At 37.7% G+C, this 12,792-nt stretch overlaps 1 protein-coding gene across 6 annotated transcripts in view; it reads right to left on the minus strand.

Annotated features, from left to right (window-relative positions):
* Nucleotides 1-11,777, minus strand: part of LOC126267009 (TP53-binding protein 1-like) — a 287,951-nt gene extending 276,174 nt beyond the window's left edge. For 3 of the 6 annotated variants that reach the window (XM_049971780.1, XM_049971778.1, XM_049971776.1), the window contains exon 1: nt 11,216-11,733. In XM_049971780.1, coding sequence (XP_049827737.1) covers nt 11,216-11,252 — 37 coding nt within the window. In that variant the 5' untranslated portion in view covers nt 11,253-11,733. Of the gene's footprint in view, nt 1-11,215 lie in introns of all 6 variants that reach the window. The other 3 variants (XM_049971777.1, XM_049971775.1, XM_049971779.1) reach the window with 2 other exon arrangements.
* Nucleotides 11,778-12,792: the final 1,015 nt, after the last annotated feature.

Here is a 12,792-nt window from a genome sequence, read left to right on the forward strand (position 1 = left end):
ACCAGATGGCAGTTATAAGAGTCAAGGGGCATGAAAGGGAAGCAGTGGTTGGGAAGGGAGTGAGACAGGGTTATAGTCTCTCCCCGATGTTATTCAATCTGTATATTGAGCAAGCAGTCAAGGAAACAAAAGAAAAATTCGGAGTAGGTATTAAAATCCTTGGAGAAGAAATAAAAACTTTGAGGTTCGCCGATGACATCGTAATTCTGTCAGAGACAGCAAAGGACTTGGAAGAGCAGTTGAATGGAATGGACAGTGTCTTGAAAGGAGGGTATAAGATGAACATCAACAAAAGGTAAACGAGGATAATGGAATGTAGTCGAATTAAGTTGGGTGATGCTGAGGAAATTAGATTAGGAAATGAGACACTTAAAGTAGTAAAGGAGTTTTGTTATTTGGGGAGCAAAATAACTGATGATGGTCGAAGTAGAGAGGATATAAAATGCAGACTGGCAACTGCAAGGAAAGCGTTTCTGAAGAAGAGAAATTTGTTAACATTGAGTATAGATTTAAGGGTCAGGAAGTAGTTTCTGAAAGTATTTGTATGGAGTGTAGCCATGTATGGAAGTGAAATATGGACAATAAATAGTTTGGATAAGAAGAGAATAGAAGCTTTTGAAATGTGGTGCTACAGAAGAATGCTGAAGATTAGATGGATAGATCACATAACTAATGAGGAGATATTGAATAGGATTGGGGAGAAGAGAAATTTGTGACACAACTTGACCAAAAGAAGGGATCGGTTGGTAGGACATGTTCTGAGGCATCAAGGGATCACCAATTTAGTATTGGAGGGCAGTGTGGAGGGTAAAAATCATAGAGGGAGACCAAGAGATGAATACACTAAGCAGATTCAGAAGGATGTAGGTTGCAGTAGTTACTGGGAGATGAAGAAGCTTGCACAGGATAGAATAGCATGGAGAGCTGCATCAAACCAGTCTCAGGACTGAAGACCACAACAACTACAGTGTAAAATAAATGGATCAAAGTGGAAAAAGTAAGTAAGTAAACTAGGCTGCCAGCAGCAAACCTTTACTAGAGAATAAGCCTGAGAAAAAATGTAGTCAGAGAGTAGAATTTCAGCAAAAGACAGGAAGAAGCACTGCAATGGCTTGGGGGCCAATGTTCGCCAAACATATACACACTAAAGAGTTGTTAGCCCCAAGGTGAGTTTGTGGTGTCTTATGTGTAGAAGACAGGTAGTACTCTGTGTAGCATACCACATAATTGAGCAGTCCAACTTGAAAACTGAGGCAGCTCCACATGGACATGCTAGTTCTTCTCCTCTCTCCCATAAAACAATTGCAATAATTTCTTCATATTTGCTTTTATACGCTGTAATTAGCAGTTTCCATTGGTAAGAGGTTTGTAACACCCATCACCAATATATACCCTGTCACTAGAGATTTTCCTACTTCTACAGGGTGTTTCAGAAGTGATGGTCAATATTCAGGGATATGACAGGAATGACCATTCGAAACAAAAACCTCAAGTAAAAATGTGCTCTGAAAATCACCTCTTAAGAGCTATGAGCAACCTTGATCTTCGATACTGTGAAACCTTTTACTGCAAGCTCTTTGTTTTCCATATTTTGGTAAGTGGTAGTATGGACCAAAACAAGAAAAAATGTCCAGTAAACATGTACTCTAAAATGCATACCTTAAAAGTTATAGCCACTTGTTCATTAGAAGAGCTGTGTTTCAAAATAGTGAATATGAAAAGGTGCTCAAGTCTTTCCTTCTCATTCTGACTGGTAAGTCTCCCCTGACCCGCAGTTTTGGGTGATTTTTCTGAAATCTGACCCTTTTCCTTCAAACCTCCTCCTTAACCTTCAACAATTCTGCCGGAAGAAGCCAATGGTTCCATAAGCTTGCATAACTAAAACCCTTCCTTTAGGTGGGTGTTCTGTCACCACTTGCGTAGATTTTTTATTTATCCAATTACAATTTATCCGTTGAAGTTTTCTAAAGCATCCTGATAGGAAAAATAATTTGGAAACCCTATTTAGATCCTACAATTTATTTGCAGTAATTACCTTATCAACGCCTGTGAATAACGACAGTAGGACCCTAATGGATAATGTTCTCTTTGATGAAACTCAAAAGCAAGAAAATAACTGTATATACGCAGTAAGAAATAATCCATCTCATAATAATACACAGTTAGGAAAACTACAATAGGGTCTCACAGTATTCATATTTCTAACTGGAAATCAGTCAAAATAATTCACTCCAGAACAAACGTTTACAAGAACAGTTTACTGTAGAGATGACTGGGGATAAATTTTATAATGAACCAAATGGTAACATACGTAATACGTAATGGTAATACATATCATTTCAGGCAGGGTGGTTACCTTCACAGTCTTGGATGTTATCGAATTTAGCGTATGTTAAAATTCAGGAGTAAGTAAGAAACACATATTTTTTTGTTTTCTCTGAAAAAATTCCAGCCCCAAGGTACAGGTTTCCAAAGATGACACTGTAAACACCATTTTGAAGAAGCGAATGTCAGAAATTTTTTTAACTCTGTAACAGTACTAGATATTTTATTCGAATTTTTTTTTTATTTGAAAGATAATTGCCTTATGATTACAAATGGTATCCTCCATTTGGACATATCTGTCAAAGTTCTTCTGTTGCCTTTTGAACTTTTTTATAATTTACAGAAAAAAAATTTTTTTTTTTTTTTCAAAAATTCCAATCCAGAAAAGTTTATTTTCTGTTGATTATTACCTTGTAGCACTATATTCTGTGTAAAGGAGAGCTCTCACTTTTACGTTGAACAGGGTTTATTAATAATAATAATAAAAAAATTTTAACTTTCAAGGGCAATGTATGTCTTCACTTAAGTTGTTTCTTACTAATTTCTTTGTTACAATGTTTATTTCTATTGTTTTTGTTGCAGTTATGTCTTACCACTTTCTTTATTGCAGTTATTTCTTTTCACTTACATTGTTCCAGATATCTCTAACACTTTGTTGTACTTTCTGCCAGTTTCTTTGTCATGGTTGTTCATTGCAGGTTTCTGTATTGTAGTTGTTCAGTGCTAATTTGTTTATTGAAGAGGCTTCTAAGAAATCTGAGACCATCCAGTGAGTTCTGTGTTTTTGTGAGGAATTTGCCAGCTGACACAGCTCCAGTGTGTTTTGTGAAAAGGACTGTTTGAAATGTCTTCTGAGTGGGGCCACAGTAGAGTCAAGTGTGCTACTTGCATATCCATAAAAGAGTGACATATAAGACAGACATAAAATAGACTTTGTTCAGGTTCGGAGTAACTGTTCTCATTTGAAGACTCTGTTTCAAAGTGAAGATGTTTCCAGTGATGACTTTTTGTCTTCTAAATGTTTTGACAGAACAACAACAATGATAGTATCTGAACAAGGTGAAGCCTCCCATGGTGCAGATGATGCAGAATTTGCATCAATAGATGAAGAATTAAATACCCTGAATCAGTCAACTACAGAGGTAGGTGTTAGTCCTGGTAAGGAACTGTGGTCAATGGAGTCAAGTCATAAGCTCTATGCATCAAGAAAGCACAGAAAAATTAATAAGCTATGGATGAATACACTACAACAGAACTGACCACACTCTTCAAACTAGAAATTCCATCTTCAGAAGAAAATGAACCAAAGCACTCTTGCACCTCTTGCCAGGAATTTCTCACAAATATCAATTCAGCTGTTGAATATTGTGCATCCTATATTTTCAAAGAAAACAATTTTGAGCCACATTCCATCAGTGTGAAAGTATGTGGTGGACAAATCAAGAAATGTGAGGTCAGTAAAAGGAGTCTTTGGAAGACCAGATCCCTATTATGGTCATCCTGTAAAAGCAGGTCAAGTTCAAATAGTGCAGTCATTTCATCTGGGACTGCCAGAGTGCCAACAAAGTATTAAAGAAAATTTTGCAATTCATAAGAGGAATTATACAACTCCACATATTGGAAGATCAAAATCTTATGCACTACAACCTAAGTGGGTAGTTCCACACCCATCTAGAGATGTCTGTTTATATGTGTACTGCGCGAATTTTGAACTTTGTGTGGTAATTTTGAAGAACTTACTGGAGCATATGACACCTTGGCTGGGCATGTGAAACCATTAGTAGTCTGTGATGTAAAGTGAGAGATTTGTTTGTTTCAAGCATGTGGTAACTGCTCTAGAAAGGGAGGGCTGTCTTTACAGACACTTGGCCTGGAAGACATAGCAGACAACTCTGCAGAAATTACATATGTGACATGGGAGGAAAATAAACTAATTAAGAAAACTGTTGTCTATGATAGTTTCATTGATGACTTGGCACATGGTCAGTGAAAGCAGTAACACACCAGCAGCTGAAGAAATTGCAAAGACAACACATTGCAAAAATGAAAGGGTGTGTAAAAGCTGAAGAACTATGTTTAGTGCTTCACTGTGATTTTGCTGAAAAATGGTCTGTAATTCCCCACAACAAGTACAAGGGTATTATTAGAGTAATGACCAGGTTTCAATTTTTACAAAAGTGACATATTTTCAAAACAAGATCCCATATGTTGCAGTTATAAGTGATGACACAGGACATGACTCAACACATGCTTTGCTAGCAATACGCAAAATTTTTCAACTGCAAACAGGCACAGAAGAGCATTATTATTTCTGATGGTGCTCCTGGTCATTTTAAGAATCGTTACCAGCTCTTTGTGTCGCTTGTGCCAACTCACTGAGTAAACAGTGCGCTTGTGATGGTGTAGGTGGCCTGCTGAAGCCCCATGCTACAAAATATAATCTTTCCAGACTAAATATAGCTGCAATTCAGAATGCTGAGGATTTTACAAGAGTCGTGAAATCTTACACATCCACAGCCTTCATTCTTTCGTCCAAAGAAGAAATCGAAGAATTCCAAGAGCAGAAAAAAGAAGAATGATCCAACAAAGTACTCCTGTGAAAGGAATTCAGAAGACACATTTCTGGACTCACAGTGATGGGCAAACTCATACTGCAAGAACTTTAAAGAGCAAGGAAGAAGAAATTTCGTTCGTTAAGCCAACACCTCAGAAACAGCAGGATAATATTCAGATTCACAACCTGAGAAGGGAGATGTTTGTGGTGTGTGTGTATGACTGTGACTGGTGGATTGCAGAGATTATAGACAAAGGTTATGAGTTAAGAAAAACTGTAGTGAACTTTATGCTGCCACATGGACCAGCTGCTGGATATAGGTTTCCAGCTGAAGGACAGCAACAACTCCACCAGTGCTCACTTCCTGTTCACAATGTTTTGAAGATAGTAAGTGCTCCAGTTCCTATTGGTTAAACAGGAAGGCATTACTCTATATCAAAGGAAGATACTGAAGCAGTGGAATACATTTTTAGTTCATTGACCTGGCTAATTCCAGTATGAAACAGAGTACACATAAATTGTATAAATTAAAACCTATAAGTTTTTGATCTGTAACATATATTTTGGAACCATTTGTAATGCTTTATTCATCTTTCAAAACTAAAATTATGTTAAATAAGGCTAGGTTTTGATTTTTAAGAACCTGTTATGTGATAATATGGCAATAAAACAGGTTTAAGGATGCAAAAAATTTCAATTGTTTATAAAACCTGTTCAACCTAAAAGCGGAAGCTCTCTTTTTCAGTGAATGTAGAACTATATGGTACTAATCAACAGAAAAAAAATCAAAATTTTCTGGATTGGCATTTTTGAAAAAGAAAAGAAAAATCCATTAATTATAGAAAAAGTCCAGAACACTAGTAAAAGCACTTTAAAAGATAAGTCCAAATGGAGGATTTCTTTGTAATCATAAATCAATTATCTTTTAAAAAATTCTAGAACTTTTCCAGAGATACAGCATTTTGAAATTTTTTTCCATATTTGCATCTTCAAAATGGTATGCGCAGTGTCATCTTGGGAGGGCTGTATCTTGGAGCAGAAATTTTTTTGAATAAACAAAAAATATGTGTTCCTTACTTACAACTTCGTTTTAACATATGCTAAATTTAATAACATCTGTGACTATGAGTGTAAGATTTTTTCCTAGCCTGCCTGAATTGATATTGACTATGCCTAGCAATTTCCTTTCCTGTTCCACTCGCAAAAGGGAAGTGGGAATAAACAAGTGTCTATACGTCTCTGTGTAAGCCCTAATCTATCGTATCTTATCTTCATGGTCCTTAAGAGCAATTTCTGTTGGAGGCAACCGAATCATCCTGCAATCAGCTTCAAATGTCAGAGTTCTTTAGATTTTCTCAATAGTGTTCCTCGAAACATACATCGCCATCCCTCCAGTGATTCCCTTTTGATTTTTTGAAGCATCTCCATAACACTTGCATGTTGTCTGAACCTACCAGTAACAAATCTGGCAGCCCATCTCTGAATTGCTACGATATCTCCCTTTAATCCAACCTGGTATGGATCCCAAACACTTGAGCATTACTCAAGAACAGGTTGTACTAGTGTCCTGTATGCTTTCTCCTTTACAGATGAACCACATTTTCTTAAGATTCTTTCAATAAACTGAAGTCGATCATTCACCTTTCCTACCACAGTCATAATGCTACTAATACTAGTGCTGTATCCAAACATTTCGGGTTTCTTTTTACTACTCATCTGCATTAACTTACTTTTTTTTATTTACATTTAGTGACAGCTGCCATTCATCACAGCACAAAGAAATTTTGTCTAAGTCATCTTGTATCCTCCTACATTCATTCAACTTGCCATACACCAAAGCAACATCAGCAAACAACTGCAGATTGCTGCAAATCCTGCTTGCCAAATCATTTATGTATATAGAGAACAATAGCGGCCCTATCACACTTCCCTGGTGCACTCCTGACGATACCCTTGTCTCTGATGAATACTCACCATCGGTGAAAATATACTGTTCTATAACTTAAGAAGTCTTCGAGCCACTCACATACCTGTGAACCTATTCCATAAGCTCATACGCCTACTTCCTTTAACAGCCTGCAGTTGGGCACCGTGTCAAACGCTTTCCACAAACACAGAAATACAGAAGCTGCCCATTGCCCTCTAAACACAGTTCAAAATATATCATATGGGAAAAGAGTAAGCTGAGTTTTGCATGAGCAATGGTTTCTAAAACCATGCTGATTCACAGACATCAGCATCTCAGTCTCAAGAAAATTTATTACATTCAAACTAACTATATGTTCAAGGATTCTGCAGCAGACCGATGTTAAGAATATTGATTTATAATTTTGGGGGTCTGATCTTTTGCCCTTCTTATACAAAGGAGTCACCTGCACTTTTCTCCAGTCGCCTGGGACTTGGCGCTCGGCGGGAGATTCATGATAAATGTAAGCTTTAAGGCGCCAATGACAAATAGTACTTTTTGAAAAACCAAATTGAGATTCCACCTGCACCTGGTGACTTATTTGTTTTCAACTCTTTCAGTTGTTTCTCTACATAAGGGATGATTATTACTATGTTGTTTACATGGCAGCATGTTCGATAGCCAAACAATAATGTGTTTGTATGATTCTCTTGTGTGAATGGTTTCTTGTATGTGAAATTCAGCTTTCGTTTTGCTATCTTCAATTGCCATACCAGGCTGATCAACAGGAGATTGGATGAAAGCCTTAGACCTACCTAGCAATTATACAGAGGACCAGAATTTTCTCGAGTTCCCTGCCAGATCTTTTGCTAAGCTAGGATGGTGGTATTATTTGTACACTTTGTGCATAGATCTCTTCACAGACACATGAATCTTTACTAACCTTTGCTTGTCGTCATTTGGGTGTTCTCTTTTGAACAGACAGTGCAACAGCCTCTGCTTCCTCAGCTTTTCCCCCTAATTAAATCATAGTGGGTCTTTTCCATTCTTATTCCACTTACTAGGCACATCATTCTGCAGACCACGATTTATAATCTGCTTAAACTTAGCCCATAATTCCTCTATGCCCATCTTACTAGAACTAAGTGATGTCAATTCACTGTTGAGATGAGATGCTAACAAATGCTTATCTGCTCTATCTAGCAAAAACACTCTTGATTTATTAACTTTCATAGCCATAGTTGCCTATTTGCAGTTAGAAGGTATATGACATTTCCATTTAGTTGCTCATGACAGTTCTCAGAAAATGTGTTCAAAAGTACTTTACATGACTATGTGTTTGTACACCATAGATTAAAGCCACCTCCAACTAGTAGAGCATGATCAGTTATTTACATGCTACTGATCACAGCCATTCCTTGAATGACTCTAGAACTGTCACAGCAGAATACACTGTCTGGTAAAAACATCCAACAATTAACTTGATTGCAATTAAGACCAGTTATAGGCAACTAGGTAACTTCACTGTCACACTCAACTTTGACCTCAATAGAGAGAAGGGTTTTGTCAACTGCAACGAACAGTCCTCCTCATACGGCCTCTAATCTGTCTTTCCAATATACATTCCATGACTCGCTAAAGATCTCAGGGTTTTCCACTTTGGATTTCAGCCAGCTTTTAATCCCAAGAATAATTTGAGCATGAGAACTTCCTCAAGAGCAGTAAATTCAGGAACTTTGTTACAAATATTTTGACAATTTACTGATTAGATTCTGACAGTCGAAGTGTATTTACTCTGAACATGGTCTGATTTCCCGTGCTGTGTATTGACTGGTGAGTGTTCTTCAGAGTACATCAAACTACTGCCCACTTTCAAGTATCTTGTGAAAGGAAAAGGCAAATGTGTGTATAACAGTATCTCACCTGAGCAAAAATAATATCCTCAAAAAATCAAAGTTTGGTTTCCAAGAGTTGCTCTACTGAGAATGCCATTTACATATTCAATAGCCAATCTTAAATGCATTAAACCAACAAAGCAGTACTGATTAGTATTTTCTGTGACCTACCTAAAGCATTTGACCTTGTGAATCATGATATTCTCCTAGATAAACTGAGATATTATGGAACTGATGATATAGCCAACGTACAGCCTCCAATCTGTCTTTCCAATACACATTCCATGACTCACTAAGTATCTCAGGGCTTTCCATTTCGGATTTCAGTCAGCTCTCGGTCCCAAGAATAATCTGAGCATGAGAACTTCCTCGACGGCAGTAAATTCAGGAACTTTGTTACCAACACTTCGACAATTTACTGATAAAATTTTGAGAGTGAAAATTTCACTCTGAACATGGTCTGATTTTCCTCGTCATGTACTGACTGGTGACTGCTATGTCTAACCAACAGAATGCACACTGTTGTACTTCATAATGTAAGGACGGTAATTGGGATATTCTTCTGGCTGGAGAGAAATCATGTACGGTGTCCCCAGGCCTCAATCTTGGGTCAACCACTGTTCCTCACATATGTAAACAATCTTCCTGTCTAATATAGAACCACCACAATCAGTTCATTTTGTAGATGACAACAGTATCGCAATGAATCCAAGTATACATACAGTAACAGAAAAAAATGGTATTTAATAACGCTGTCCAAAGTGTCAATTTTTAAAATAAATGACATATTGAAATCTGCACATCTAGAGACAGGCCTATGATACCAATAGTGTGTGTAACACATGCTGAGGAAATGACAGATAGGATGAAAAAAAAAAGGATGTCCGTATTGCTGAGAATTTAAACTGGTAAAAGCACATGTTGGAACTCTCATAATATTAGTTCTGCCATGTTTGCACTTAGCATTGTTGTAAATCTTGTGGAGGGACAAATAAGTAAGTCGATACATTTTCTAACCTTAAAGAAGAACGTCCTCATTGCTCAAAAAAATGTTGTAAGTATAATATTTGGTGCCCCTCCACAATTATTTTGTAGACACCAGTTTAAGCAATTGGGCACTTTGACTACTGCTTCACAGTATATTTATGCCCTCATGAAGTTTGACTGAGTGAGGTGGCGCAGTGTTCAACACACTGGACTCGCATTCGGAAGGGCGATGGTTCAAACCCACATCTGGCCATCCTGATTTAGGTTTTCCGTTATTTCCCTCAATAACTCCAGGCAAATGCTGGGATGGTTCCTTCAAAAGGGCACGGCAGACTTCCTTCCCCGTCCTTCCCTATACCGATGACCTCACTGTTTGGTCTCTACTGCCAAACAACCCTCATGAAGTTTGCTGTGAACAATCCACTGCACTTCACAAGGAACAATGACATAAATAATTACTATGCCAGAAGAAAAAAATTACATCATTACTCCAAGTTAACATTGTCTTTAGTAAAGAAAGTGGTGCACAATGCTGCAACTGAAATTTCTGGTGACTTGCCAGTGACAAACAATGTCAGACAGACAGCAACGTAAAATTTGAAAACAAAGTGAAAAAGTTTCTCCTTGGCAACTTCTTCTATGCTGTAGAAGATTACCATTATTGTAATATGTAAGAGGTGGTGGGAGGAAATACCAACTCACATCTCCATCTTTCTTTTTAATCCAACAAAACTTACAAAAAACGGCATGTAGCCATTTTTACAGATTAATTTGTCATGTGAATCATGCAACATGACTCACTTCACATCATTATGATTAATAGTGCAAATTAACATGGAACAAGAAACTAACTTCAATACATCTGTACTCCTGTTTGTGGTAATCAAAGCAACATAATGGCAAGACACCTATTAAGATAATTACTACATTACATTAAATTCTTTATTTTCATTTACCACCACAGGATGTCATGCTCTTGAATCTTTATCAGTATGAACATCTGCACCCCCAAAAATTACTCGAGTAAATCACTGTGCAGGGCCATAACATCCCAATCTCTCCCTTTTTGAAAGGACTGTTATGTATAATCCAGACTTACACACACAATGAATCAATCAATCTAGGCTGATGACTAAGATGTATCATCTGGTATTATCACCCGTTCTCACTGTTGTGTAAACATTGATGCACTATTAAGGATTACAGTCGGCATACTTTTATATCAATATTTCCTCAAATGTAATAAACATGATGGAGACTACAACGAATTTTCTTAAAAACAAGTTTTGTTGTTAATAAATTAACTCTAATGTTGCCAATAAAAATCTATCCATTATACGACATTAAACTCCAAATACACCAGTCAACTCTCTGTTTTTAAAACCGCTACAGGTGACTACTCTATCCTTCCGTCCGGCAGCTAAACCCAAATCATAAATACAACATATAACTTTGCTTTTGAGCTTTTCTAAAAACTCTGCACTAATAAACATTTTACTAGTAATAATAAAACGTCAAATTTAATGGTTTCGCAAGCAGCTGACTGACCTGGTAATTTCGCCGTCGTTTCCACGTATATCATCATTCACTTCCACTTTTCCTTCGTTGTCAGTTGCAATTTCAAGAGGAACAGGTTTCATTTGGCACTGATTTTCCTGGTTTTCTGTTTCAACAGCTGCCTGCACTTCATTTAACACTTTCACGCACTCATTTCCAATTGCACCGCTACTTGTATCTGCACTGTCGAAACCATTACTACCTACAAGCTGCGCTACATCTGCCGAAGGCTCCATAACAAAACTACTCGATGAAACTCGAGCGAGGAACTGTAACTCACACGCAATAACGGTTCTCGCCGGGTTGTTGCCCGGACAAGTTTACCGGTAACTTCGAAAACAAATAATTCACAAATACAGAATGTCAAGTGCATTCGGTAAAAAATATTATAACATACACATTCGGAGTATTCACCGATTTACAGCAGCATATTTCCTATTTACTTAAATTCATACATTCCTATATTCACACAAGTTCTACTCCTTCGCGGGTAAACACGTGTGAAAACAAAACACTCATGATTGTCTTTGCAAAGTAAACTACACACCAAAATAACATCCTTGCTGTACTCCAAGGATAAACAAAATAATCCACGAACTTCGACCATTGATAATGGATGGTCGAAGCAACGTGGATTTACACTTGACGGAACGTCAAAGTCACGTAACCGTGACAATTCGCAGCACTGTCCCCAGAATTGATCGTGGCCCTTAGGTTCTGACTCGAGGGAAAGACTGAACCAGATACTTCGAAAGTTCTGTGGCAAACTAGGCTGCAACTTCCTGGACTTAAGCCATGGGGTCGAGAAATGTGGGGTCCCCCTAAGTAGGTCAGGTGTGCGCTACACATCAGAGGCTGCCAGTCAGGTAGCTAACTGAGTGTAGCGTGCACACAAGTGTTTCTTAGATTGTGCGACTCTCCATCCAATGCAGATAAGGACTGCAGTAGGAAACTCGGAACTGTCCTTGTAAGATCGAAAGAAACGTCTCCCACAGGTGAGAGTATTAAAATCGTAATCGTAAACTGCCGGAAGATTCCTAACAAAGTGCCAGACTTTAAAGTGCTCATGAAAAGCAGTGAAGCTCACATGATGCCACGTACAGAAAGCTGGTTGAAACTTGAATTGACCACAGTGAGATCATTGGGGAAAATCTAAGTTTATATCGAATGGACAGGCAAGTGAGAAATGGGGGTAGTGTATTTATCAAAGTAGACAAAAAACACAAATCCACCAAGATCGAAATCGAAACTCCTTGTGAGATTGTTTAGGCAAGACTCAGTATCAGGTATGGACACAAGATGATAATTGGAGCCTTCTATCACCAACCAGACTCGTCTCCTGATGTAACAGGAAACTTCAGAGAAAGCCTCAATTCATTTCTTTTTAAGGCCCCCAATTACACTATAATCATCTGTGGAGACTTAAATTATCCAACAATTAATTGGGAAAATTACAGTTTTGTCAGTGGTGGGCGTGATAAGATACCCCATGAAACTTTACTAAAGGCTTTCTCTGAAAACTACCTAGAACAGATAATTAGGAACCCAACTCTTGATGGGAATATATT

This window comes from Schistocerca gregaria, chromosome 4 (genome assembly GCF_023897955.1).
Source record: "Schistocerca gregaria isolate iqSchGreg1 chromosome 4, iqSchGreg1.2, whole genome shotgun sequence".
In the NCBI taxonomy this organism is placed as follows: Eukaryota; Metazoa; Arthropoda; class Insecta; order Orthoptera; family Acrididae; genus Schistocerca; species Schistocerca gregaria.